The sequence below is a fragment of the Cetorhinus maximus genome, chromosome 29 (assembly GCF_964194155.1).
Source record: "Cetorhinus maximus chromosome 29, sCetMax3.hap1.1, whole genome shotgun sequence".
NCBI classification, from domain to species: domain Eukaryota; kingdom Metazoa; phylum Chordata; class Chondrichthyes; order Lamniformes; family Cetorhinidae; genus Cetorhinus; species Cetorhinus maximus.
The window spans coordinates 16,078,478-16,104,677 of record NC_135907.1 but is presented as its reverse complement, the minus strand read 5'-3'; the positions used below and the strand labels follow the sequence as shown (position 1 = coordinate 16,104,677).

The 26,200-nt window shown below is 43.2% G+C and overlaps 1 protein-coding gene across 1 annotated transcript in view; it reads right to left on the bottom strand.

The window, feature by feature from the left end:
• The window catches only part of LOC144669295 (serine/threonine-protein phosphatase 6 regulatory subunit 3-like), a 99,714-nt gene that overhangs the window by 23,675 nt on the left and 49,839 nt on the right, over positions 1 to 26,200 (bottom strand). The window contains exons 8-20 of the mRNA XM_078531639.1: positions 24,673 to 24,838; positions 18,582 to 18,734; positions 16,077 to 16,244; positions 14,885 to 14,949; positions 13,168 to 13,283; positions 12,382 to 12,467; positions 11,306 to 11,395; positions 10,656 to 10,753; positions 8,300 to 8,357; positions 7,309 to 7,442; positions 6,296 to 6,414; positions 3,969 to 4,134; positions 1,857 to 1,966 (exon numbers count right to left, since the gene is read on the bottom strand). Coding sequence (XP_078387765.1) covers positions 1,857 to 1,966; positions 3,969 to 4,134; positions 6,296 to 6,414; positions 7,309 to 7,442; positions 8,300 to 8,357; positions 10,656 to 10,753; positions 11,306 to 11,395; positions 12,382 to 12,467; positions 13,168 to 13,283; positions 14,885 to 14,949; positions 16,077 to 16,244; positions 18,582 to 18,734; positions 24,673 to 24,838 — 1,529 coding nt within the window. The remainder of the gene's footprint in view (positions 1 to 1,856; positions 1,967 to 3,968; positions 4,135 to 6,295; positions 6,415 to 7,308; positions 7,443 to 8,299; positions 8,358 to 10,655; positions 10,754 to 11,305; positions 11,396 to 12,381; positions 12,468 to 13,167; positions 13,284 to 14,884; positions 14,950 to 16,076; positions 16,245 to 18,581; positions 18,735 to 24,672; positions 24,839 to 26,200) is intronic.

Here is a 26,200-nt window from a genome sequence, read left to right as displayed (position 1 = left end):
CAAGGCTGAGTTAAACAGCTTTTTGACCTAAAGACGATCAAAGATTATGAGGGTGCAGGCAAAAAATGGAGTTAAGGCCACAATAAGATCAGCCATGATCTTACTGAACAGCAGAGCAGTGTCAATAGGCCAAATGGCCTCTCCTGCTCCTATTTCTTACGTTCTTATAAGGGTGAAAATACTGCAGTTGAATGGTTTTTAAGAACTGGGAGAGGCTAAGCCACTGTAGGGAATGGTGCAGTGGGTGTTGATGCCAACACTGGAGAACGGAAAGAGGGTAAGTAGTATGGGGGAATGGCACAGCTACAGCCCAAAACAGTGACTGCACTTCATAAGTACTTAATTGGCTGCGATGCATTTGGGACATCCTGAGGTTGTGAAAGGCACAATATAAACGCAGGTCCTTCTTTCTGGGAGAGGGAGGTTAGAGGAGCATTGACTAGCAGCATTGGTAGAGAAAGAAAATAAAGAAAACACAGGTAAAAAGAACATGAGAAACTGGTGCAGAGAGACTAGAGTGGAATCATGTCAGGATAAGCCTTCTTTAGCGGTCCTATTTGGGAGTATGAGAGAGGTGGTGGAAGTCTCTCCTCGCTATGGGTGTAGTATTCAAATCTTGTACAAATACCGTTGTATGATTTATATAGATTTTAAAAACAGTTTATAAGCTAAGAATAATATGCACAAATCAGATGCAAGGCTCCACCCAAACCTGAAGTGTTATTTACATTCTTGGGCACAAGTAGCGTAACTATTTGCAGCAATACCTTATGCAAAACAAATCAGTGGCACATTTTTATATCTTTTGCCCTGAGGTAAAAAAACAAAATTAAGGCACAAGTGAAAAAAACAAAATTCCATTTTTGCCACACTGACACTCGGCTGCTCTCCTGGCGGCTTCACGCACTCAGAGAGGAAATTAAATAACATTTCTGACTTGAGGCACAGAAACGCCCACAGTCGTGCAGCAAAGGACAATTAATAGTTCAGAGGAATGAATGTTTGGCAACAGGCTTGGTAGCACAAACATGTTTGCGTGAGACAGCAGAATAAAACTGTACAAACTGGGCTCTAAGGGTTGGGTTAGGTTAGGGCCGGTTACATAAACCACTACCTTCTCAAGGGCAATCAGGGGGTAGGCAACAAATGCTGCCCTTGCCAGCACTGCCCACATCCTGTGGAAAAAAAAAACAAAGATTTTATTCCATTGAGTGTTAAAAAAAAAGGTGATCTATTTGAGGTGTATAAAATGATTCAAGAGGTTGATGGGGTAGATAAGAGGGAAACTATTTCCCTTTTTAGCAAAGCCCAGAGCAAGGGCTGGGCATACCCTTAAAACGAGAGCAAGGTTGTTCAGGTGTAAGGTTAAGAAGCACTTCTGAACACAAAAGGGAGTGGAAATCTGGAACTCTTTCCCCCATAAAATAACTGCTGAGGCTGGGGATGGGGTGGGGGGAGGTCAATCAAAATTTTCAAAACAGATTGTTAGGCAAGGGTATTAAAAATGTGGAACTAAGGCAGGTAAATGAAGATACAGATCAGCCACAACCTAAATGAATGGAGGAAGAGGCATGAGGGGCTGAATGGCTTACTCCTGTTCCTATTCCTATGCAACTTCCCACATGTTGTAAGGGAGACCGTGCCCCGTGGTCTGTTGCTGTTATCCCACATGGAAGACAGCTGGACAGGAACGTGCGAGATCCACTGGAATCCTGTGTACAACGGGAAGAGGAGCTTGCTTGATTGGAAATGTACATAAAATGATTAGGGAAAAGATCCAATTTGGTTTATTGGAATTTTAGGTTAGTCTGAAATCTCGAACTATGCAGTATTGAACTTCGCTGCACAATACTTACTTGGTTCTACTGTTTTGCTGTGCCCGTCACCACTACTCTGGAGCTCATCCACAGGAGCAGAATTTGTTTCCATTGATACAGGAGAGTTTGTTCGCAAGCGTCCAGAGGGGCTGAAAGAAATTATATTCCAATTAACTGAAGCTTGGCTGGGCACATCTGCTGCAACTTTTCCCTCAAAATTGTTCTTGGGGCTCCCATTGCTATTTTACTTGGCTCTCCTTCCCCCTTCAGGTGTAGGGGTGGCACAGACACTCTGGTTGACACTGGGCTATCAAGGTAATGCTACAATCAGCTCAAAATTGGTGTTCTCACAGACACACTTAGATAATTTGAGTCTCATTATGCAAAAGTCCCAAACATTTCTTTTTCTCCTGTTCATCCCCCCTCCCCCAACTACACCCCTCCTCACCCAATGACGTACTTGTACTGGGCAACAGGCCTTCCGCAACCTCAGTAAAATTGGCCATTCCATATGTGCAAATCCACGGCCATAGGAGTATTATTCAACCGCGAAGAGCATTGCAGCTGACCCAATCCCATTCTCAACCAACAGCAACAGAAGCAGACTATCCATGTGAGGTTAGTGACCAGTGATCCGGATCGAGCAACCTGATGGACTATTTCCCTTCCTACTCTGGAGTAGAGAGCCTGCTGCAACTCTACCACTGGCCTTTCCCCTCCAGCCAGTTGTAGATATCTATCAAATGGGTTATTCACCACTAATCCATTTCCAAAATCCACCTTCCCTTATTAGACATAATATCTGATTATTCATTTTCTTTGTGTCTGCAACAATACATACTGTAATAACCATCCTGTTTTTAGGTTTTGCTGTTTTGCCAGTGCCACTTGTGCTGATTGCAGGGTGCATAAGTGAGCCAGGGTCAACCTACAGTAAGTCCTTATTTAACATCAACTCACTTAATGTTGTTTTACTTTACTGTACTTCTCCAGTTTCCCCTCCATCACCACAACAGTCTGTTGAAGGCTGAACACATGTCCCATTGTCACCCTTAATATTGTAAAATGTTCCAAAGTACTTTACTGGTGTGTAATCAAACAAAAACTGACACTGAAGCAGAGGAGATGGCATTAGGACAGGGCACTAAACATTTGTCAAAGAAGGTTTTAATCAGTCTTAAAGGAGGAGAGAAAGATGAAGGGGAAGAAAAGTTTACAGACAGGAATCCAGAGCTTAGAAACCAGGTAGAGCCTAAGACATGACAGCCAATGGTGGAGCACAGGGACCATGGAATGCACAAGAGGCCAGAGTTGGAGTAATGTTGAGCTCTCAGTGGGATATGCAGCTAGAGGAGGTTGCAGAGTCAGGAGGGGCAAGGTCATGGAGGGATTTAAATATGAGGAGAATTTTTAAAATCAAAATGTTTGGTGGGCTGGAGACTAAGTTGGTCAGCAAGCACAGAGATGATGCTCGAAAGGGATGGTATGAGTTTGGATACAGTTTTGGATGAGCTCAAGTTTATGGAGGGCAGGGGGGGAGAGAGGGAGGTCAGCTAAGAGGGTATTGCAGTATTTGAGTCTGGAGACAGCAAAGCACGAATGAGGGGTTTAGCTGGGTCGGAGATGGGTGATATTACAGGACATGAAAGTCGACAGTCTTGTGATGAAGATGATATGAAGTCAGAAGCTCAGCTCAGCTACTCTGCATTGTGCAATGCACTGTGCCACCTCACCATTCATTAAGATGTTCTTTCCTAGGAGCTCAATCATAAAGACATTGACCGGGTTTAGCTCTGAGACTTACACGCCACAGTGCTGGGTTAGATCACCAATCTGTGCCAAAGTGTGCTGATCTTAGCAGTTGATGGGATGAAAGAAAAAGTTAACTCGTGTTCAGTCTTTACCCAGTTGGAAAGTGCATGTGTAGACATTGGGGGAGGGCAGAATCTGGCGTTGCTGTGATATCCTCCACAGGCAATCAGCCAGTTATATGATCTAGGTTCATACATAAAAGAACAACTACTTAGGATAGGCACTGAAAGGTCATTAGTACAAGGATTACTGTGCCTTCGCACAACTGAGTTCCTTCGAGAAGGAAGAGAAGGGGAAACGATTGGAACAAAAGTTTCTCCTTGTAGTTGAGTTACTTACCCTGCCTGGGAGGCAAAGCTGGCAAATACTGCCCATCCTTCTATTGGGGGTGGTGACGTAGCAGGTTCTGTGTTGTCCCATGCGCTAAATCCAGCATCTGCAACACTCTGGCTGGCACTCGTATTTGTCATAGGCACGGCATCAAAATTCGCCGTCCAACCAGCTTCTGAAAACCAAATTAAAACATCCACTTACATAGTGCTTTTCATGGCCATTGTATATGTCTCAAAGCACGCTACAGATAACAAAGTACTTCCGAAGTGTTGTTAGTGCTATTTTATAGGGAACAGTAACAACCCACATTAGACACAGCTTCCCTAATTTAAAGCAGTGTCGAACTGAGCCAGAATTTCCCACGTTCAATTCCTCATCTCTGCTGAGGTAACTGCAGCACTGGCAAGAATCTTGTAACTGTTTCAAGTTCGTCTTGTGGGTGCCCATAATCTTAGAACGTAGATGTAAGCATGGTAGTTTATAAAGTGATACATATCTGTACATATTATAGCTTCATGAAATACATTCAGGATTGCACGCCTACATGTGTTAGAATTTGTACTTTCCTAAGAACCTAATTTAAAGTATATGTTTGCATGCATATGTACACGCATCAGTTGAGGATGGCACTGGACTCAGTTCTGGCTTAAAAAGGTCTCTTCTGACAATACAGCACTCACTCCGGATTGCACTGAAGCTTCAGCTCAGGCCAGTGGTATTCACTATATGACCCACTCACTGACCCTTCTGATCTCCAACTCCCTCCTGCTTCCTTCCTACTCATTACCTCCCTCTCTGACCCTCCTGCTCATTGCCTCACTCCCCGATCCTCCTGCTCGCCACTACCCTTCCCAACCCTCCCACCCGTAGTCCCTCTCTCTCCCGCGTATGCACCTTCCCTCTTGCCGCCCCTCTCCTAAACCCTTACTCACAATGAGGGTTCAGGGAGGGAAGTGGCGAGCTGAGAGAGGCAGCAAACTAGCTGCGGGAATCAGCAACCAGGAGTAAGTTGAAAGAGTTAGTAAGTTATTAAGAGTTGGTAAATTAAAAGCAAGTAAGTTATTAATAATTCAGAGGATTTTTGGGCTTCAAGGCAGCCAATAGGATTTTGATGTAAAAATTACAGATCAGGAACATAACCCATCCTTATTACATTTTAAAAAATTCATTCATGGGGTGTGGGTGTCACTGGCTAGGCCAGCATTTATCGCCCATCCCTAATCCCTCGTTCTGAGGCCATTGCTGTGGTCTAGAGTCACATATGGGCCAGACCAGGTAAGGGCGGCAGATTTCCTTCTCTAAAGGACATTTATGAACCGATGGGTTTTTTCAACAATCGACAATGGTTTCATGGTCATCATTAGACTTTTAATTCCAAAAGATTTTTATTGAATTCAAATTCCACCATCTGCTGTGGCGGGATTGGAACCCAGGTCCCCAGAGGCCCTGGGTCTCTGGATTACTAGTCCAGCGACAAAACCACTGTCCCAACGCCTCCCCCCGTTTCCTTACAGGAAAGTGATTTTTGTTTAGCATGCTTCATTTAGCATGCCGTCTTTTAGGACACGTTAGGAGGGCTAAAGGACGATTAGCTGTATCAAGTTGAGAAATTATGCTCAATGCAGATTGAAGTTTGGTTAGATCACACTTGGGATCCTGTGTCTTTTAAAAACATTTTTTGTGTTTTATGCACCAAGGTATCTTTTTGAAGAAATAAATCGCAACAAGTCTATAAATTTACTTACGGCCCAATTAAAATTTACTAAATGCCAATTGGCCCTCACTATTTTTTTCTAGTGAATACCACTGGCTTAGACAATGTGCTTGAAATTAGCCTTCTGATCTCTGACGTGTCACCGACTAAGCCAAGCCAATACTGTGAAGGATTTTTCCTCCTGCACCTCGATATTTTCTATCCAACCTGGGAGTTTCTGAAGCAGATGTTAGGGCCCTTGAAACGAAAGAGGTCTGTTTACTAGCACAAATATTCCTCATCTTGAAGGGTGCAAAAGCATAAAACAAAACGTATGATCTTTCTTGCAGGATGGGGACAGATACTGGTGACCGTTCCATGAGGAAAAGTCCAAAGCCCCGTGCTTCTGTAGAATTGCTCCTACAGAAATCAAATCAAGTCTCTCTCACTCACTTCTTTACATAAATGGCCATAAGAGATCACCACAATGAGTGCTGATTTGCAATTCACAGTGGGTTGCTTGCACCGGTTGTGTTTTCCATAAGACTCTGGCCAATGGGCACAGATGAGAAATTGCCACCTTGAATAATAGTTCGGCAACCTCCATTGTAAAAGGAGCAAAACCTCACCATTCACTTACCTTTATTTGGATCTATCTCCACTTTCTCGTCTGTGGGCTTTATTGTGCTCTGTCCCCCCTCATCGTCATCGTCCTCTTCAGAGTCTCTGCTTCCTTCACTGTCTGTACTGCCAGAGCTTCTGCAACATGCACACAAGAAATTAAGATGTAGTGTTGATGCATGCTTTTTGTTTTGTGTTTCAGACTGTAATAATAGAGCATTAATAACTGATAAATCTGCAATTTCTGATTTCCAGGTCAGGTATCGAACAGATAATAAAAATGTGGAATGGAGCAACTGACCAGGAAGATCCCAAGGATGATCACTATCTGTGATGAGTTGGGTGAGCTCAGCTGAGATGACAAATGTGCAGCCTGTGCGAGGGGAAGGGGTGGAAATCAGCTTCCCATCACTTATCAATACCCAGTGACCGTGCTAGAAAGTGATGATGAGCAAATATCGAGTGAGGACAGGGTTGAGTTTGGCCAAGGCACACTCCCACTGTGACCAAGCTACTTTTTTTTGTTCCTTCATGGGATGTGGGTGCCGCTGCCAAGGCCAGCATTTACTGCCATCCCTAATTGCCCTTGGACTGAGAGGCTTGCTAGGCTATTTCAGAGGGCAGTTAAGAGTCAACCACATTGCTCTGGGTCTGGAGTCGCATGTCGACCAGACTGGGTAAGGATGGCAAATTTACTTCCCCAAAGTACATTAGCAAACTACATGGGTTTTTACAACAACCGATGAGAGTTTTGTGGCACTAGCATTCAATTCCAGATATTTTGTTAATCAATTGAACTCATTATTTGAATTCAAATTCCATCAGCTGTTGTGGTGGGATTCAATCCCATGTCCCCAGGGTATTAGCCTGGGCCTCTGGGTTTCTTGTCCAGTGACATTACCACTACACCACCGTCTCCCCACTTGCTGTCTAAATTGACAAATGGAGTTTATTGAACCCAGCTTGTGGAACTGTACCACACTGCGCTCAGGAGTGGAGGGTAGGAAATCTCTGAGAAACCCCAGCCCGTACCTTGGCGCACGTGGTGCATCTGTTGCAAAACGCAGGTCCTTTTCCTGCCATACATCATCTTCGTCTGAGCCCTCGTCATCATTGAACTGTCGTATTCGCTCCTTCCAACATTCCTCGAACAGGTTCGTGTTTGGCTGAGAACCGAAAAAGAAAATTACGCTTGCATGCGAGTTTTGAAATCGGTCCGGTTGCATAAATATTTAAACTGAGGAATGTTTCTTTTGGATAAGCGGGTTTGCTGTTAATTGAAATAACGTAATGCCTTGTAAGAGTCAGGTTTTCAGTGCCGGCCACTCATAGGTAAGGATTAAAGTTTCTTGCTTGCTCCGCTGATGAATCAGTATGTAAAGACACGCATCCCCATGACTAGCTGTACAGACCAAGAAGGTTCACGTTTTAATCTGTGGCAGAAGAGGTGGCGGAACTAGTCTGAAGGCACCTCAGGTGATGAGGGCAGGAGATAAATCACCTTGGGTGCTCCTGATTGCCACCCAGTGATGGCTGTTGGAAAACACACGTAATATGGATGCTTGGCTGCAATGCCTCTGCAGTTGAATGGCTCCAATGCCACTCACTGTCTGGGCTTGCGCACAAATAATGGTCATTTGCTTCAGTTATACAAAGGCTACTAGCATCTTCAGAACTGTATCTCAGCATGCCCGTGTTGGAGAACATGGGAGGTTAGAAAAGGTGAGAAAAAATTACAGACCTTTACCATGTTAAATTATAGTAAATACAAATGCCAGGTGAGTACAATTAAGGGCCAGAAGGCGATTAGGGAAAGCACTGCATGATTGCAGTTCGTTAAAACCAGGTCTCATCATAAATTCTCACATCTTTCCACGCAGGTGGAGTTAAAATAAAAACCCATTTTCTCTCTTAAAGCCTGAATTCACCCAGGTCTGAGCGTGGAATATCTGGGCCAGAGGAATGTGCACATTACGTTAGTGGTGGCATCATTAATGCATTAAGAAGAATGAGCTATACTCACGCTGTCGCTGTTGGCATCGAACACGAAGCTGATGTTTGCTGCTCTCTCAAATGGGGAACTGTTAACCAAATAGGAAACAAAGCGTAAGTGTTCACCTTTCTGAAAAGGGAAGTGGACTTCAATTCTGCACAAGTTACCTCAGGTAAAAATAACTTCTTAAACCAATTGAACATAAGGAGATTTATATAAAGAAACCTTGAGGCTGCTGGCAATTCCAAAATGGTGACTTCACATTTAAATATGCACCATTGGAAAGTGACATAAATCGTAAAGCCTTACAGCAGTGGAGGAGACCACTGTGTCTGAGGTCAGAGGTTACAGGTTTATTGCCTATATCCTTTCTTACATTTTTCTTTATCAAAATATTTACCAACTCTTCCCAATTATTTCCACCATGTTTCTGGTAGGGTCCTCCATGTCCTTGTAAAACTGTATTAAAAAATTCTTCTCAGCTCTCCCTTTGATCTTAAATTTATGACTTCTAGTTAGTAACTTGGGGGGCCAGTCAGCTCAGTTGGCTAGATGGTTAGAGTTGGTGCAGAATATCTGCAACAGCGTGGGTTCAATCTTCGTAGCAGTTGAGGTAACTCTTGGTGCCTGCCTCCTCGTCTTGCCCCATAGTGAAATCATGGCATTAGCCATGATTATGTAATATTTGGACAACGAGGACACGACATGAAGGCATCAATCATCGTAATTCATGTCTTCTGAACTCAAGCACGCCTGTACTTGGTGTGCAACAGAAGGTTGAATGCAAGGTAGTATTTATACCTATTTAAAGTGCAGAACCATTTGCACTGTAATATGCGGTGGTCTCATTGCTGCTGGATTTGGAAAGTCAGTGTTGTTGGCGTGGAAATATATCGCCGTTCCTTCACTGTCACTGGGTCAAAATCCTGGAACTCCCTCCCTAACAGCACTGTGGGTGTCCCTACACCACATGGTTCAAGAAGGCAGCTCATCACCACCTTCTCAAGGACAGTTAGAGATGGGCAATAAATGCTGGCCTAGTCAGCAACGCCCGCATCTCATGAACGAATAAAAAAAATTGCACTGTTTGTACTGTGGTTAAATAAAGTGGTATATAAGAGGTTCACACATGCTTAGTTGGTTCAAAGGCACCGCAAGCATGAGTTAACATTTGCAGAAGATTATGGGGAGAAAATGACGAAAACAACACATTTAAAGAAAATTCACATTATCTGCATCTCTCAAGATTCCGATAAGTCACGTACATGGGCTATCCTTGATATGTTATTTACCCTCTCATTCTTCTCACTACCACTTCCTGATAGAAGTAACCTCTAAGCAACCTCTGCATTTGGCTGCTAGGTATCACCTTACCTGCCTTTCTTCCCTACCTGGCCATTTAACAGAATTGTTATAGCACAGGAGGCAGCTATTTGGCCTATTGTGGCTGCATCAGCTCTCCAAATGAACAATTCACCTAGTGCCATTCCCCCACCTTCTCCCCATAACCCTGTACACTCTTCCTCTTCAAGTAACAGTCTAATTCCCTTTTAAATGTTTCAATTGAACCTGCCTCTGCCACACTCACAGGCAGTAAATTCCAGACCCTAACACTCTGCTGCATGAAAAAGTTTTTCCTCATATCGCTTTTGCTTCTTTTGCCAATTACTTTATATCTGTGCCCTCTCATTCTCGATCTTCTCAAGAATTGGAACAGTTTTCCCCCTCTCTGTCCAGGCCCCTCATGATTTTGAATACCTCTATCAAGTCTCCTCCCAGCCTTCTCTTCTCCGAGGAAAACAGCCCCAGCTTCTCCAAGCTGTCTTTATAACTGAAGCCCCCCATTCCTGTAACTGTTCTTGTGAATCTTTTCCGCACTCTCTCCATATCCTTCCTAAAGTGTGGTGCCCAGAAATGGACACAATACTTCAGCTGAGGCCAAACTATTTTATACAAGGTCAATACAACCTCCTTGCTCTTGTGCTCCATGGCCCTATTAATAAAGCCTAGGCTACTGTCTGTTTTATTAGCCGCTCTCAACCTGTCCTGTCATCTTCAATGACTTATGCACATATATACCCAGTTCCCTCTTGTTCCTGCACCCCCTTTACAGTTGTACATTTTATTTTATATTGGCATCTTCATGCTCTTCCTGTTGCTAGGTAACGGAAAGGTTGCAGGGCCTCCTTGATGATGGGTGTAAGGGCAGGGCCTGTAGCTGGGTGAAGGAGAGGCCTCTTGAAATTCGAAGCTTCCAATCTGCTCTGTCCAATAATTTGCTGTGCGCAGCGCCTGCACGAAACCTTTTCCTGCTGTGATTTGCCCAATTCTAAAACCAGGTTTCCCTCTTGCAAAAATAGTTACACCACCAGCGAACAGAACTCACTTCACACTTTCCTCTTGCTCAGCAAACTCCTCATCATTGAAGCCAAACTGGTCGATGAAGGTGGAGGTCATCTGTTGAATCTGATAGTCAGAGAATGCCTGACAAAACACAACAGTGATACATCCATCACTCGGAACAATGGGCAAGAGACAGGTCATAGACACCAATCAGAGCTGAAAAATGCAGAGGCAATCACAGGCTTGCCAAAGTGAGCAATAGAATAGAAGCAAGCAATGGTAAATCCTGTGGCTTAAGTTACTTTATACTGAAACTATTGTGGGACCAAATCTTAATTGAGTCATTGGTCCCACCACCCTCCATGTCTCACAAAGCGTCAAATTTAATAGTGACGCCACATACTCCCATTAAAACATCTCATTAAATGAGTACTCGAAACAACCATGGAGACCGGACAGAACTCAAGGAAACCTGCTCAGCCAAGAGCTGACAATAATTCACCCAACCAGATGTCAAGCTATTTGCTTGACAAAAATGTGTTTTCTTTTAAACCTTTTGTGACCTGGAGAGAGGGCGCAAGAACAAGTGGAGTGCGAGGGAGCGAAAAGAGTAAAAAGCCAAAAGGAGGTAAAGGAAAAGAGATAACCCAGAATTTTCAATCAACTGTGCTCCATGTTGCTCCCAGTTCATACCTGCTGTAGAACAGCCTCTTGTGGGAAACTGAATTCTTTTAGATCATTCTCATCGTCATCACTTGAGGAGTGCAGGTTCCGCATATTTACCTGAGCCACAAATGTCAAACATTATTGCAAAACAAATATAGCAAAGCTTTTGGAATAATGTCAAAACATTTTCCAAAAATATTAGCTTATTAAATGGCCAACCATTTGAAAAACACAAGACTGTCATAAATGACTCTCAGTGTTAGGCTTCCAAAGGCAGTGAATGCCAGAAGCCAATGTCAGAAAGAACGACTCTTTAACCATGGGAAGCAAGAACTAGAAGGAAATGCTGACAGCATTGGAGGGGATGTTACATCTCTTAACTGCACCATCAAAAACAGCAAAGGCGGACTGAAAAAAATATAGGCACAGAAATCTGTTGATGTATAACCAGTTTAATATGGCGGGGAGCATGCACACGCCCATTGGCTAAGACTCCGTTGTAGGTCCCCTCCCTCTTCCCATTCCCAGGGCTTTCTTCAGGCCTGCTGCCAGGAGCAGCTGGCACAACTTCATCCTCATGGAATCAGTGAGCAGCCTCAGGGCACCCAACTGGCACCCACAGCTCACTGGCTATATGTTGATAGTGCCCGAGGTCTAATTTCAGCTGAGCCTCTGGCCCAATGCTCTCCATTTCAGTCCTAACAACAGGTCAAAATTTAATTTCTGTTTAATATCAGTCCACAATTTACTTTTGGCCAGTGCGAACTATAAAGCAGAATCAGGTAGAGTTCCTGCTCCTGGATACAATCCAGTGACCTAGCTGGAAGGTGCACATCTGTGCACACAACTCGACCTGCCTGCAATTCTCCCCATGGGCTGCACTTGTCTGGGTTCACACATTAACGTGAGTGTGAGGTGGTGGAGGATTGCCAGCGCCTGCGGCACTGAGTTCCAGCAAGTTGGCAAGGTGGGCAGAAAGCTGACAACTCTTGTGGAATAGCAAGGTGCCTTGAGTGAAGCTAAAACTCGAGATGATCTTCAGTTAAAAGTGGCTGCAATGCTTGGACACTTGCCACTGACTCTCTGTCAAAATGCAAACTTACCAAATCAACGGTATTCTTCTTGTTCATTTCAGAGAGTGACCCCAGCACAAACTTGTCCCATCGCTCCCTCTCTTCATCTGGCAATTCTGAAACAAAGGCAAAAGTCGGTTATGTGAATTCTGCACACCATTAGCTGTCACAAGAATCTTCAGGGTCAGAGAAACACACCCAGTTCCATTTCTCTTAGACTCCTCTCTTTTAAGGAACTAATCAACCGTTAATACATTTTTCTTTCACGATGTTGCTTAATGAGTTAAGTCTAAAAGTTGGTCACCCTCACGCTTTGAACAAAGGAAATTTACCCCTAAATTTCCTTCTTACCCCCAACACCTTCTTGCCTAATCTGGTATTTAACCACCATGAGCAATTTTCAACTCCTAACTTCTGTTAGTGCCGAGATTATAATTCACAATGCCAGTGTCAGTCACGTGGACACTCAATGCTCAAATACGCAGTTAATTCCAGTGATTGCCATTCACTGGTTTTGCCATCCATCAGGAACACTACCTGACAGCAAGGTATCCACTTCCAGGGAAACCAACACTTTTCCAGGAGATGTTAGAAATGCTAAAATTGGGATGGACAATGGGACCAGTTTTCAATCCTAAATAATTCCTATTTTAGAATGAAAGCAGTTAGTCCAATTCTTGTCCATCAACACAGCTGATGCAAGATATTTTTGAACTGAGAAACCAGAGTGGATCTATATTCACCGCAGTGAATCACAGTCTGATGTTAATGATAAATCTTTATCCTTCACATTCTTCTGGTTAAGTAACAAATTACCTTTGATCATCTGTGCTATTGAAGTGTGGTTAGGACCATTTTCCGAATTCTGTGCCATGGCATTTGCTATCCTTGTTAAATGGCCCATGTAGCCCTTCCGTCTGCCACCTTCTGACCTAATTGAAAAAAAGCAACACAGAAGTAAGCCAGGCTCTCAAGTCACAAACACTTATATTAAACAACAAAAATTCTCAGTTCCTCCCACGGCATATGAGCAAGGCAACTGATGTTGCAAACCATACAGAGCAGAAAGTCCCAGGTCCCAATCTGTACCGAGGTAGCTGATCTCAGCATGGCCAGTAGCTGGGAGTGCTCCAATTGCTCTCACCACCCCTGGACTACGGAAGGGTAAAACAACCTAGGACTCCACTCTCGATCTCTACCTGGAGACATCTGTCACTAAGTGTCCTAAAGGATAAGATGATCCAAGTGCACCGCCTGAAAGGGCAGAAGCAGGCCTCCTCCTGTGCTGTATGATTGCACGGAGAGAGAACTTACAGGGAAATAATTAAAGTATCCTGAATGGACAGACGGGTTGTGGAAATTCAGACTCGAGCGGCTTACCCATCTGTCACAGGGCTCAAAATAACAGTCACTGCTTTACGATTCACCCCATGAAACACGGACTCACACGGTACTTTCTAGATCTGCATCGTTTAAGTGCGATTCCATCTGTACATTGAGGTGGGACTGAATGTAATGGATAATGTTTCTCCAAGGCCCTATTTTTAGCTTTCCTCACAAAACAGGTGCAAAAGCAATTAGCTATTATTTCTTCAGAGAATTTGCATCCTCGCTCATGCTTTTACTTGATTTACACGTTTACAAAATAAGTCATTAATTTTATATTTTCTCCACTCTTTAGATCTCTCTTCTAGCATTCCCAGGCTGAGGGATTGGCGGTGTACCCAGTTTTCGCCATGTTGCAAAATCAGAAGCTAGGGAACAAGTGGGAGAGGCTCCATACGGCAATTTCCCTTCCTACTCGATGAATAGGCACACAAGACGTTCCAAACTACTAAAGTTATGGACTCCTGAGTATTATATTAATGTTACAAGGAACATAGGAGAGAATTTAAAGGCAGGAATAAGGTGCTTAGTCAATGGGCTACTTGATAAGGGCATTGTCTGATGTAGCACTGGAAACACAGAACAGAGGCCCCCAGGTTTCAGATTCAATCCACAGTCTATGTTGATTTAATTGACCTCAGCCAGGTCCATCACTGTCAAATCACATACACAGGGTGAGAAGGGGATAAGATGGAAGGTGCAGATACTTGTTCTGTTAGGGATAGGGGCAGAGCCTCCTTCCTCTTGATCTTCCTGTAAATCCAGCACCCATGCCTAGGGAGGCAATCGAGAGGATGAGAGTAGGTTTATGAGTCCAGTAATGGATGACTTTTCTGGCCAAGGCTCCTCAAAATATCTGAAGTAAGGAGGCTGAGGTGGGGGTGCAGGTAGTTCAGTTGGCTAGACAGCTAGCATGTGGTTTAGAATAACGCCAACAGCACAGGCTTCAATCCCTGTCCAGCTGAGGTACAGAGTGTTCCTAAAGGTAAATGTCTGGCAGAGGCAGGAGGGAGTGCAGCAAGTTTGGTTTTGAGTCAAGATTTCCTCAGACAACCGCTGGTTGAGGGGCTGTGGCGATAATTGACATTTTTGCTGTTTTTTCTTACTGCCACAGCCTGTGCACCCCTCAGTTTTCCTGAATACTTACTGTACTTTGTCATTTTCTTCCCAGGCTGACACTACTCGGTGCAGTAACCTGCACTTCTGGAACAGCTGATAGGAAAAAAGGAACACAAGAAAAATATCAAACACATGATTTCAGGTTCCACGTGTACACTGACAATACCCAGCATTATTTCACTACCATATCTCTCGACCCCTCTGATGCCTCTGTGTTGTCAGCCTGCTTGTCCAACAACCAATCCTGGGTGAGCCGCAATTTTCTCAAATTAAACTTTGGGCAGCTCGGAGCCGTCATTTTTGACATGGCCTGCAACAAAAACATTCCCGTGCCATCAATTCCATCCCTCTCCCTAGCCACAGTCTCAGATTGAACCAGACTATTCGCAATCTCAGCATCCTACCTGACCCATGACTGAGCTACCGACCCAGATCCTCACCGTCACAACGAGCACCTACTTCCACCTTCATAACATCAGTTGTCTCAGCCCCATGCCTTAGCCTACCTGCTGCTGAAACCTTCATTCATGCACTTATTACATCCAGACATGGCTATTTCAATGACCTTCTGGCCGGTCTCCCATCTCCCACTCCTTTAAACTTGAACTCACTCAAAACTCGACTGCCTGTATTCTAACTTGCACTAAGTCCCGTTCACCCATTATCCCTGGCTTCCAGAATTTCCTGGTCCTGATACAGTACCGTCTCGATATTGAAATTCTTCTATCTATTCAAATTCCTCCATGGTCTCACCGCTGCCCATCTCTACAATCCCCTCCAGTCCTAAATCCTACAAATACACTGCATTCTTCCAACTCTAGCCTCATGCCTTTGGCACACAAACTGCAACAGTTCATGGTGGCAGCTCACAACCATCTTCTCGGGGCAATTAGGGATGAGCAATAAATGCTGGCCTCGCCACCGATGACCACATCCCATGAATGAAACAAAAAACAATTGTGTGAGACGCTGATTCACTTGCACATTGTTAGTTTTGCACTCTATTTATGTGCCTTACTAGGTTAAACTGAGAACTCAAAATCATTTCACATTAGGACCTTTACAGGCAGCATTAAAATGAATTTTTCATCCCATTCAATCTGGGCTGGATTTGAATACAAGCTTTAAGAGACACCAGTGTCTAACCCACTGCACCAAGTTCCCTTAATGCATTCTAAAAAAACGTGTGCCTCTTCATCAACAGCACGAGGTTTACATACATGTTTGATGAGTGGGTTCTCTCGGGTGGACTCTGTGCTATTTTCTGTGTGATTTTCCACATTGGTTTCAGTGCAATCTTCTGCTGGAGGGTTCCCCAGTGCCGTGCTAATACACAGCTCCACTTGCAAATGGAGGAAGTTATTCCATACATACTTGAAGTAGAGATCCTGGCGAAGCAGATCCATAAAAAAAAAGTGCATTAGCGTGGAACGATAAGAAAACACACACTTAGCAGGATTGGGATAACTGACCAGTTGGTCAAACTTTGGACAAGACTATGACCAGCTGTTAGTGCACAAGAGGGTAAAAGGTTTACAATAAAGCATATGCACAGCATGCCCCCATATGCCTTTCTCCTGTTACCTCAGATATAATTGCTGTTCCTTTTCTCATTCTTGTGAAGACAATGCCTCTTATTGGGATGTGGTTCCACAGCCACTGGCAGCCATCCTTTTCGTATGAGTCTAGGCAAACCATTCAGATACGGGCCATATTAAGGCCGACCCTATACCCAAGACCATAGATGCAGTTTTCCTATAAGGGGTCATTGAGTAGCAACAAAGAGTGGAAATCTGGTTGGTCCTCCTCTGTCCCCTGCCCATGGCCTAGAGGTCAACTTAATAAATCAACTGCAGACCAGTTAATATTATTTTGCATCACAGGCTGGGAACTAGTATGGAAACTTCAACTATATGTGGCTTAGCTTCTGGCCAATACCCTTATCCAGTAAGCCGTTAGGGGAGCTACAGTATATTGTTATAAGACACCATATGGCTTTGGATGCACAAATAGATTTACAGAAACCGACACAACATAGTAATGAGGAGGAGTAGGCCAATTGACCTCTTGAGCCTGCTCCATAATTTAATAAGATCATGATGATCTGATTGTAACCTCAACTCCACATTTCCACCTACCCTGATAACTTTTCATTCCCTTGCTTATCAATAATCTATCTACTTCCACCTTAAAAACATTCGAAGACTTTTGAAGAAGAGTTCTAAAGACTCACAACCCTGAGAAAAAAATTCTCAACTCGGTCTTAAATGGGTAACACCTTATTTTTGACCCCTAGTTCTAGATTCTCCCAAAAGAGGAAACATCCTCTTCACATCCACTTTGTCAAGACCCCCCGGGGTCTTATATGCTTCAATCAAGCTGCCTCTTACTCTTCTAAATTCCAGCGGATACAAGGCTAGCCTGTCTAAATATTCCTCATAAGGCAACACTTCCATTCCAGGCTTCAGTCCAGTAAACCTTCTCCGAACTGCTTCCAAAGCATTTACATCCTTCCTTAAATAAGGAAGGCAGTACTCCAGATGTGGTCTCACCAATGCCCTATATAACTGAAGTATAACCTCCCTAGTTTTGTATTGAATTCACCTTGCAATAAATGATAACATTCTATTAGCTTTCCTAATTACTTGCTGTAGCTACATACTAACCTTCTGCAATTCATGCATTAGGACACCTAGATCCCTCTGCAATCTCTCACCATTTAGATAATATGCTTTTTTATTTATCCTGCCAAAATGTACAACTCCACATTTTCCCACATTATACTCATTTTGTCAGATCTTTGCCTGCTCACTTAACCTATATACATCCCTTTGCAGCCTCCTTATGTCCTCTTCACAACTTATTTTCCTATCTATCTTTGTGTCATCAGCAAATTTAGCAACCATACCATGGATTCCTTCATCCAAGCCATTTATATAAATTGTAAAAAGTTGAGGCCCCATCACTGATCTCTGTGGCACACCACTTGTTACATCCTGCCAACCAGAAAATGACCCACTTATGCCAATCTTCTATCCATGATAGCATGTTACCCCTTACACCATGAGCTTTTATTTTCTGCAATAACCTTTAATGTGGCGCCTTATCAGATGCCTTCTGGAAATCTAAGTACAGTACAGTACATCACTTTATCAAAGCGCATGTTACTTCCTCAAATAGCTCCAATAAATTGGTTAAACATTACTACCCATTCACAAAACCATGTTGACTCTAACTGATTACCTTGAATTTTTCAAGTATCCTGCTATAACGTCTTAAATAATAGCTTCTGATATTTTACCTATGACAGACATTAAGCTAAATGGCCTGCGGTTTTCTGCTTTCTGTCTCCCTCTCTTTTTGAATAAAGATGATCCGTTATTACAGAATTTTATATCACAGCAGAAGGACAATCGGCTCATTAAGCCTGTGCTGGCTCTTTAAAAGAGCTATTCATTAGTCCCAGTCCCCAGCTCGTTCCCCTTCAGTATTTATTCAATTCCATTTTTAAAGTTAACACTGATTTTGTTTCCACCACCCTTTCATGGCAGTGCAACCAATTTGCCTCAGTGCAAAACTGTCTCATCAGCCAGTAGCCTGTGCAGTACACTCTCCGCATGTGTCAGAAGCCACAGGGATCAGTTTTACATATTTTATCTCCTTCACTGGTTGGTACAGGGAAGCCCTCACCAACCCCACCTCGCCCCCCCCAACCCCACACTCACCAGAAGAACGTCCAGTGTGTTTAACTCCATTAACTCCTGGTTCACGTCGCTATTGTTCACTTGCAAGACACTAGTGACGAGTTTGACCACGTGAACCCGAGTGTTCCCCAGTGGCGGGTCCAGGGTACCCCAAGTAGTCACCATTTTACTCTTCTACAGAAAGAGAAAGAATAAAAAGAAAACTGGTGGGGTAAAGTCTCAAAAATACATTAACTCATTAACTTCAAATGTAGATAGTTTCTTGAGTCTTACAATGATTGTGAGATGCTTGTTAATGCAGCCCTCTGATTGGGACGTAAGCACCAGAAGCAGGAGTAGGTGCTATGGCCCCTCAAGCCTGCTTGCCGTTCAATAAGATCATGGCTGATCTTCTACATCAACTCCGCTTGCCCCCACCTCCACCCCTAACAGTATGCAAAAAATCTATCAATCTTGAATATATTCATTGACTAGATCCACAGCCCTCTGGTGAAAGAATTTCATAGATTCACTACCCTGAGGGAATCACCTCGCTTCAATGCGAGGTGGCAGACCTCTTCCCCTCAGGCTATAGCCCTTAGTTTCAAACTCTCAGAGCAGGAGAAACAGTCTCTCAGCAACTTGATATAATTTAGAGCATAATCATGCCAATAGTTACTTACTACAGAGCCTAACCTAAGGCAGAACATTAAAACTACAGATTATGAGCAGTTGGCAGCAGCCTATAGTCACTCCATTGTATCTATGAGCGATAGAGGGTGAAAAATAGACCCAGAGGTAGTCAACAGCCTCCAGAAGAGTGGATGAAAAGAGGACCCATAGGTAGTCACCAACACCTAGGAGAACTTTCCAATCCAGTCCAGTCTGTGGCTCCAGAGCAGAGCAACCACACGCTGAGAGAAATCAAACTGCGACATCACAGAAAACAGCTAAGTGATTGACGTATATTCTGTGCGTTTACCTTCAAAACTTGTGCAATTTTTTAGTAATCATAAGGTTTTATTAGTTATTTATTAGTAAGGTTTGCTAGCAGTAGTAAAGGTTATTGGGAGTAGCAGTATTTATTAATTATAAATTAATTTAAAAAAATAAATGAATTAACACACAATAAAGATGGCAGGGCAGGTGACGTATTGCAGCTGCAGAATGTGGGGGCTCCTTGATGCCAGTGTGATCCAGGGCAAACATGTCTATAGTAAGTGTCAGCGACTTGAGGAGATTTGGCTCAGAGTTATTGAGCTGGAGGCCGAGCTGCAGACACTGCAATGCATTATGGGGGTGGTGGGGGAGGGAGTTACCGGGACACTTTGTACCAGGAAGCGGTTACACCCCTTGGGATAGGGTCTTCTGATCTGTTCAGCGCTCAGGGACAGGAGGGTGTGATTGCGAGCGAGGCAGGTATGGGGGTCCAAAAGCTGGAAGTGGCGGAGCCTCAGCCTTTCCAATTGTCTAACAGATTTGAGGCTCATGCAGCCTGTATAGATCAAAGTGGTAGCTGCAGGGTGGATTAGTAAACTAATCATGGCACCATCGTACAGGAAACTATTCAAGCAGAGGGAGTTCATAGAAATGTAGTGGTGGTTGGGGACAGGGTCAGGGGGATAGACAGAGTTCTCTGTAGCTGTGAGTGGTAGTCCAGATGGTTGTGATGCCTGCACCTATTCTGGGCTGGAGAGGGACTTGCAGTGAGGGGGAGGGTCCAGCAGTCGTGGTCCACATAGGTACCAACAAGATATGTAGAACTAGGAAAGTGGTTCTGCTGACTGAGTATAAGCACCTAAGGGCCAAATTGAAAAGCAGAACCTCAAAGGTAATAATCTCTGGATTTCTACCTGAGCCACGAGCAAATTGACATAGGGTAAATCAGGTAAATGCATGGCTCAAAGATTGTTGTGGAAGAAATGGGTTTCGATTCATGGGGCACTGGCACTAGTACCGGGGAAAGTGGAAGCTGTACCGTTGGGATGGTCTTCACCTGAACCCTGCTAGGGTGAGTGTTTTAGTGAGTCGTATAACTAGGGCAGTAGAGAGGGCTTTAAGCTAAATAGTGGGGGCGAGGGTTTAAGTTTGGGAGGATGTGATAAATTAAGTAGAGAAGACAAGGGAAAAGAGCAAGGTAGGAATAAGGGAAATGATGATAGGAACTTGGCAGGAAGGGACGGAGTGTACAAACCTAAGAGTGCACCAGCAGATAGGGCCAGAGGCCACAAAAATAGTAAAAAGGCAGAACAAAAGGCTCTGTATCTGAATGCATGTAGCATTCATAACAGAACAGATTAATTGACAGCACAAAAATAAATAAATAAATATATAAATATGTATGCTTAATAGCTATTACAGAGACATGCCTGCAAATTGGAAAGGGCTGGGACCTAAATATTCAAGGGTACGTGACATTTGGGAAGAACAGGAAGCTAGGAAAAGGTGGAGGGGTATCTCTGTTAATTAAGGATAACATTGGTACAAGAGAGAGAAAGAGAATACCTCAGTTCTGGAGATCAAGGTGCAGAATCAGTTTGGGTAGAGATGAGAAATGATAAAGGTAAGAAGTCACTCGTGTTTATCGGCCCCCTAACAGTAACCACACTGTAGGTTGGGGTACACAGGAAGGAATAACTGGGGGCTTGTGAGAAAGGTACGGTGATAGTCATGGGTGATTTTAATCTATATATAGATTGGACAAATCAGATTGGTAAAGGTAGCCTGGATGATAAATTTATAGATTGCTGTCATGACAGTTTCTTAGAGCTGCACGTTCTAGCACCGGAGAACAGGCTATGCTCGATCTGGTAACGTGCAATGAGACAGGATGAATTAATGACCTCATAGTGAAAGTGCCCCTAGGTAGCAGTGATCGTAATATGACTGAATTTCACATTCAGCTTGAGGAAGAGGGGAGCGGATCTTTGACGAGTGGTTTAAACTTAAATAAGGGTAACCATGTGGGCATGAAGACAGAGCTGGCTAAGTGAACTGGGAAATTAGGTTAAGGGATAAGTCAGTAGAGATGCAGAGGCAGACATTTAAGGAGATATTTCAGATTACTCAGAAAAGATACATTCCACTAACTAAGGAAGTTAAAGATAGTATCAAATTGAAAGAAAAAGTGTATAATTCCACAAAGATGAGTGGCAGGTCGGAAGATTGGACAGAACAAAGAACAGCAAAGAATGTCTAAAAGATTAACAAGGAAGGAGGAATTAGAGTAAGAGAAAAAACTAGCTAGAAATATGAAAACAGATAGTAAGAGTTTCTAAACGTATTTAAAAAGGAAAAGGGTACGAAAGATGAGCGCTAGTCCTTTAGGGTGTGAGAATGGGGACTTCATAGTAGAAAATAAGGAAATGGTAGATGAATTGAACATATATTTTGCACCTGTCTTCACTGTAGAGGATACAAATAACATCCCAGAAGTAATTGTGGATCAGGAGTTGAAAGGGAGGGAGAGACTTAAATGAATTACAATCACCAGGAAAGGGCACGAAGAAAGTTATTAGAATTAAAATCTGATAAGTCTCCAGGTCCTGATGGACTTCATTCTAGAGTCCTAAAAAGAAATGGCTGCTGAGATAGTGGTTACACTGGTTTTAATTTTCCAAAATTCCTTAGATTCTGGAAAGATCCCATCAGATTGGAAAATAGCGAATGTGACTCCTCTATTCAAGAAAGGAGGGAGACAAAAAGCAGGGAACTACCTTAATGTCTGTCGTAGGGAAATTGGTGGAATCTACTACTGAGAAGGTTATAGTGGGGCACTTAGAAAATCTCAACGCAATCAGACACAGCCAACATAGTTTCGTGAGAGGGAAATCAAGTTTGACTAATTTATTGGAATTCTTTGAGGAAGGAAGAAGCAACATGGATAAGGGGAACCTGAGATGCTGTACTTAGATTTCCAGAAGGCCACACCAAAGGTTACTATGCAAAATAAGAGCTCATGGTATTGCGGGTAACGTATTAGCATGGACAGAGGATTGGTTAGCGAACAGGAAACAGGGTAGGCATAAGTAGGTCATTTTTAAATTGCAAGATGTGATGAGTGGAGTGCCACAGGAATCAGTGCTGGAGCCTCAACTATTTACAATTTTTATCAATGATCTGGATGAAGTGTGTGGTTACTAAATTTGCTGATAACACTAAGACAGGTAAGTAGGTAATTAAGAGGTCATGAGGAGTCTGCAAAGGGAAATAGTTAAGTTAAGTGAGTGGGTAAAAATTTGGCAGATGGTGTATAAAGTGGGAAAATGTGAACTTGTCCAGTTTGGCAGGAAGAATAGAAAAGCAGCATATTATTTAAATGGAGACTGCGGAACTCTGAGGTACAGAGGGATCTGGGTATCCTGGTACATAAATCACAAAATATTAGTATGTTGATACAGCAAGTAATGAGGGAAGCAAATGGAACGTTTTCTTTTATTACAAGGGGAATGGAATATAAAAGTAGGGATACTTTGCTACAGTTTTACAGGGCATCGGTGAGGCCACATTTTGAGTACTGTGTAGTTTTGGTCTCCTTATTTACAAAAGGACATAAATGCATTAGAGGCAGTTCAGAGAATATTCACTTGACTGATATCTGGGATTGGGGGGTAGGGAGGGGAGTGGGAATGGTTAACTTACGAGAAAAGACTGGACACACTGGGGCTGTATCTATTTGAGTTTAGACGATTGAGGGGTGATCTTATTGAAACACAAGATTCTGAGGGAGCTTGACAGGGTGGATGCTAAAAGGATGTTTCCCATTGTGGGAGAGACTAGAACTAGGGGGCACAGTTTAAAAATAAGGGGTCTTCCATTTAAGGCAGAGGTGAGAAGAATTTTTTTTCTCTGGAGGGTTGTGAATCTTTTGAACAAAAACAGAAAATGCTGGAAAAACTCAGCAGGTCTAGCAGCATCTGTAGAGAGAGAACCAGAGTTAACGTTTCGAATCCGTATGACCCTTCTTCATGTATGTGTGAATCTTGTGAATTTTTATGTGACTCTTTGGAACTCTCTTCCCTGGAGAACGGTGGAGACAGGCTCATTGAATGCTTTTAAGGCAGAGTTAGATAGATTTTTGACTAACAAGGGAGTCAGAGGTTATCGGGGGTAGGTGGAATGTGGATTTGAGGCCACAATCAGATCAGCCATGATCTTATTGAATGGCAGAGAAGGCTACAGGGGCTGCATGGTCTACTCCTGCTCCTAATTTGTATTTTCACATGTACTCAATTCCTCCATTCTAAAATAAGGCATCTGAACTCACTTATGGTCCAGCCTAATCCTCAACTCCAGCTATCGGTTATTCTGTATACAAACTAGTCACACCCCTCTATTAAATTCAACCAATAGTTCACTTTTGGAATACTGGTATGCTGTATACAAACCACCTTAACCCCTTCATTTGTTTCCAGCCAATAATTCACTCACAGGGATCCATTATGTTAGATATAGACTATTTGAAACTTTCAATTAAATCCTAATCTGTAATTCACTCTCAGGGATATCTGTAGAGCTGGTGAGTCTCATCTGATCTGAAACATTGATTTGCATTTTCTCTATCAAGCACTGAATGCCTTGCTGTGCTTCTCCAACATTTGAGTGAAATTTTTCCACAATCCATTGATTTTTTTTTGAAGCAAAAGCGTCAGTAAAATCTCCTACACGTTTTCCAGATTTTTTTTTTTTTTTACTCTTTCATGGGATGTGGGTGTCACTGGCAGGGCCAGCATTTGTCCCATCCCTAATTGTCCTTGAACTGAGTGGATTGCTAGGCAATTTCAGAGGGCAGTTAAGAAGTCAACAACATTGCTGTGGGTCTGGAGTCACACATAGGCTAGGCCAGGCAAGGCATTTCCTTCCCTAAAGACGATTAGTGAACCAGATGGGTTTTTACAACATTCAGTGATACTTTCATAGGTCACCATTACTAGTTTTCAGTTCCAGATTTTATTAATTGAATTTAAATCCCACCAGTTGCTATGGTGGGATTTGAACCCATGTCCCCAGGACATTAGCCTGGGCCTCTGGGTTACTAGCCCAGTGACATTAGCATTATGTCTCTGTCTCGCCTAACCTACGTAGCCTATTTCAGAAAGCAATGGGAATACATAGAACTTCATCTCAGACTTACCTTCGGTGGGTCGAGGAGGAGCTGGTGGAAATCCTGCAGTCTTAATTTGATGGCGAGTAGCGTTCCTGCACTGACCTGGCTACATGCATGGTCCATTCCAGGGGGGCACAGGTCCAGCTGGCCATCAAGGTTACAGAAAAGTCCACCCATACCACCCAGATCAGACCTGCACCAAAAAATATGCCAAGAAACCCCAGTGAATAGCGGTGTCATTAGCTGTGACAATTTGCTGAGCAGGGTTATTGGGTGAGTCTTCAAAAACTGTCAAACCGAGATGCTAATGAAATTCTGAGAATGGAACTTCACTTTCATACAACTGTTAAAGGACAGAAGAAAAATCTGTTTGGACACAATGACAATTGGGTGAGTGCTCACCCGGTTTTGAACCAAACACAGTGATTATGACAGCCAGGCATGGTAATTTTGAAACAAAGCAGGCACCAGTTAGTTTTCCACAGCAAATAAATCTGAGATCGATAGATTTTTGCTATCCAACAGCTTTAAGGGATACATTATCAAGGCAGGTTGATGGAGTTAGGATACAGATCAGCTATGATCTCAACAAATGGCAGAATAGGCTAGAGGGGCTCAATAATTCCTAATGCCTACATTACAGGGTGCAGGGAGGGGCGGGGGAGGAATGCAGGCTGCTTCAAGTTCCTTATACTTCCTTGAGCCAACATACTCCCAACTCCCCTCCCTCTGCTGCACTAGGGAGTGGGATCCAGGAGGCTGCCAACACACCACTCCTCACCCCGGTTTCCTATGGAGAATACCCAATCTCGCTACAGTAGCAACGTGACTGAGAACAGAGACCCAGCATGTGAGGCAATCAAACCTTCATCCTGCCATCCTCTAACACTTTGCACTGTAGTTTGTGACGTGTCAATCAAAACCTTTACAGCAGGATGACTGAGGCCAACGAAACTTGCAAGTTGGCATTTCCTTTAATGATGATAGCTACAAGGTGGTTGTGTTGGGTCAGGTAAATTGCCAGAGCAAGGGTAATTTCAACATCTGACTACTGGTCATTAGCTTCCTTATCAGGATAGATAAGCAGACGCTAGTTCAAATTCTGTTTCTGTTGGACACAGAAGATTACACGGCATTAATGGTGGAACAGGCATTTGGCTTGTTGACATAGCTACAATTGCTTCACTTTGACAAGTAATTCACTGAATGCGAAAAGCTTGGAGATTTTTCACTGTGAAGAAAGAATTCTTTAAATTCAAGTCTTGTGATTTTAAGAAGCAAAATCTTTTGACCATATTGCAAATCAAGCCAGGAAACCTTACAAAGAAATCACTGTAATTACAGCCAAACAGACCAAGTGGTCCTACATTAGATTTAGAATCTCTGTTGTGTTAACTAGTTATCTGTCAAGCCAATGTAGGTGGTGTAAACTGTTTTTACCTTCCACCCTATCCTCCTCTGGTTTAGGGAGAGAGGGACTCAACCAAAGCTCTTTCTCCTGACTTGAATACATGCATAGAAAAATTAAACAAACCAAAAGTCTTCTGCGGTCAAA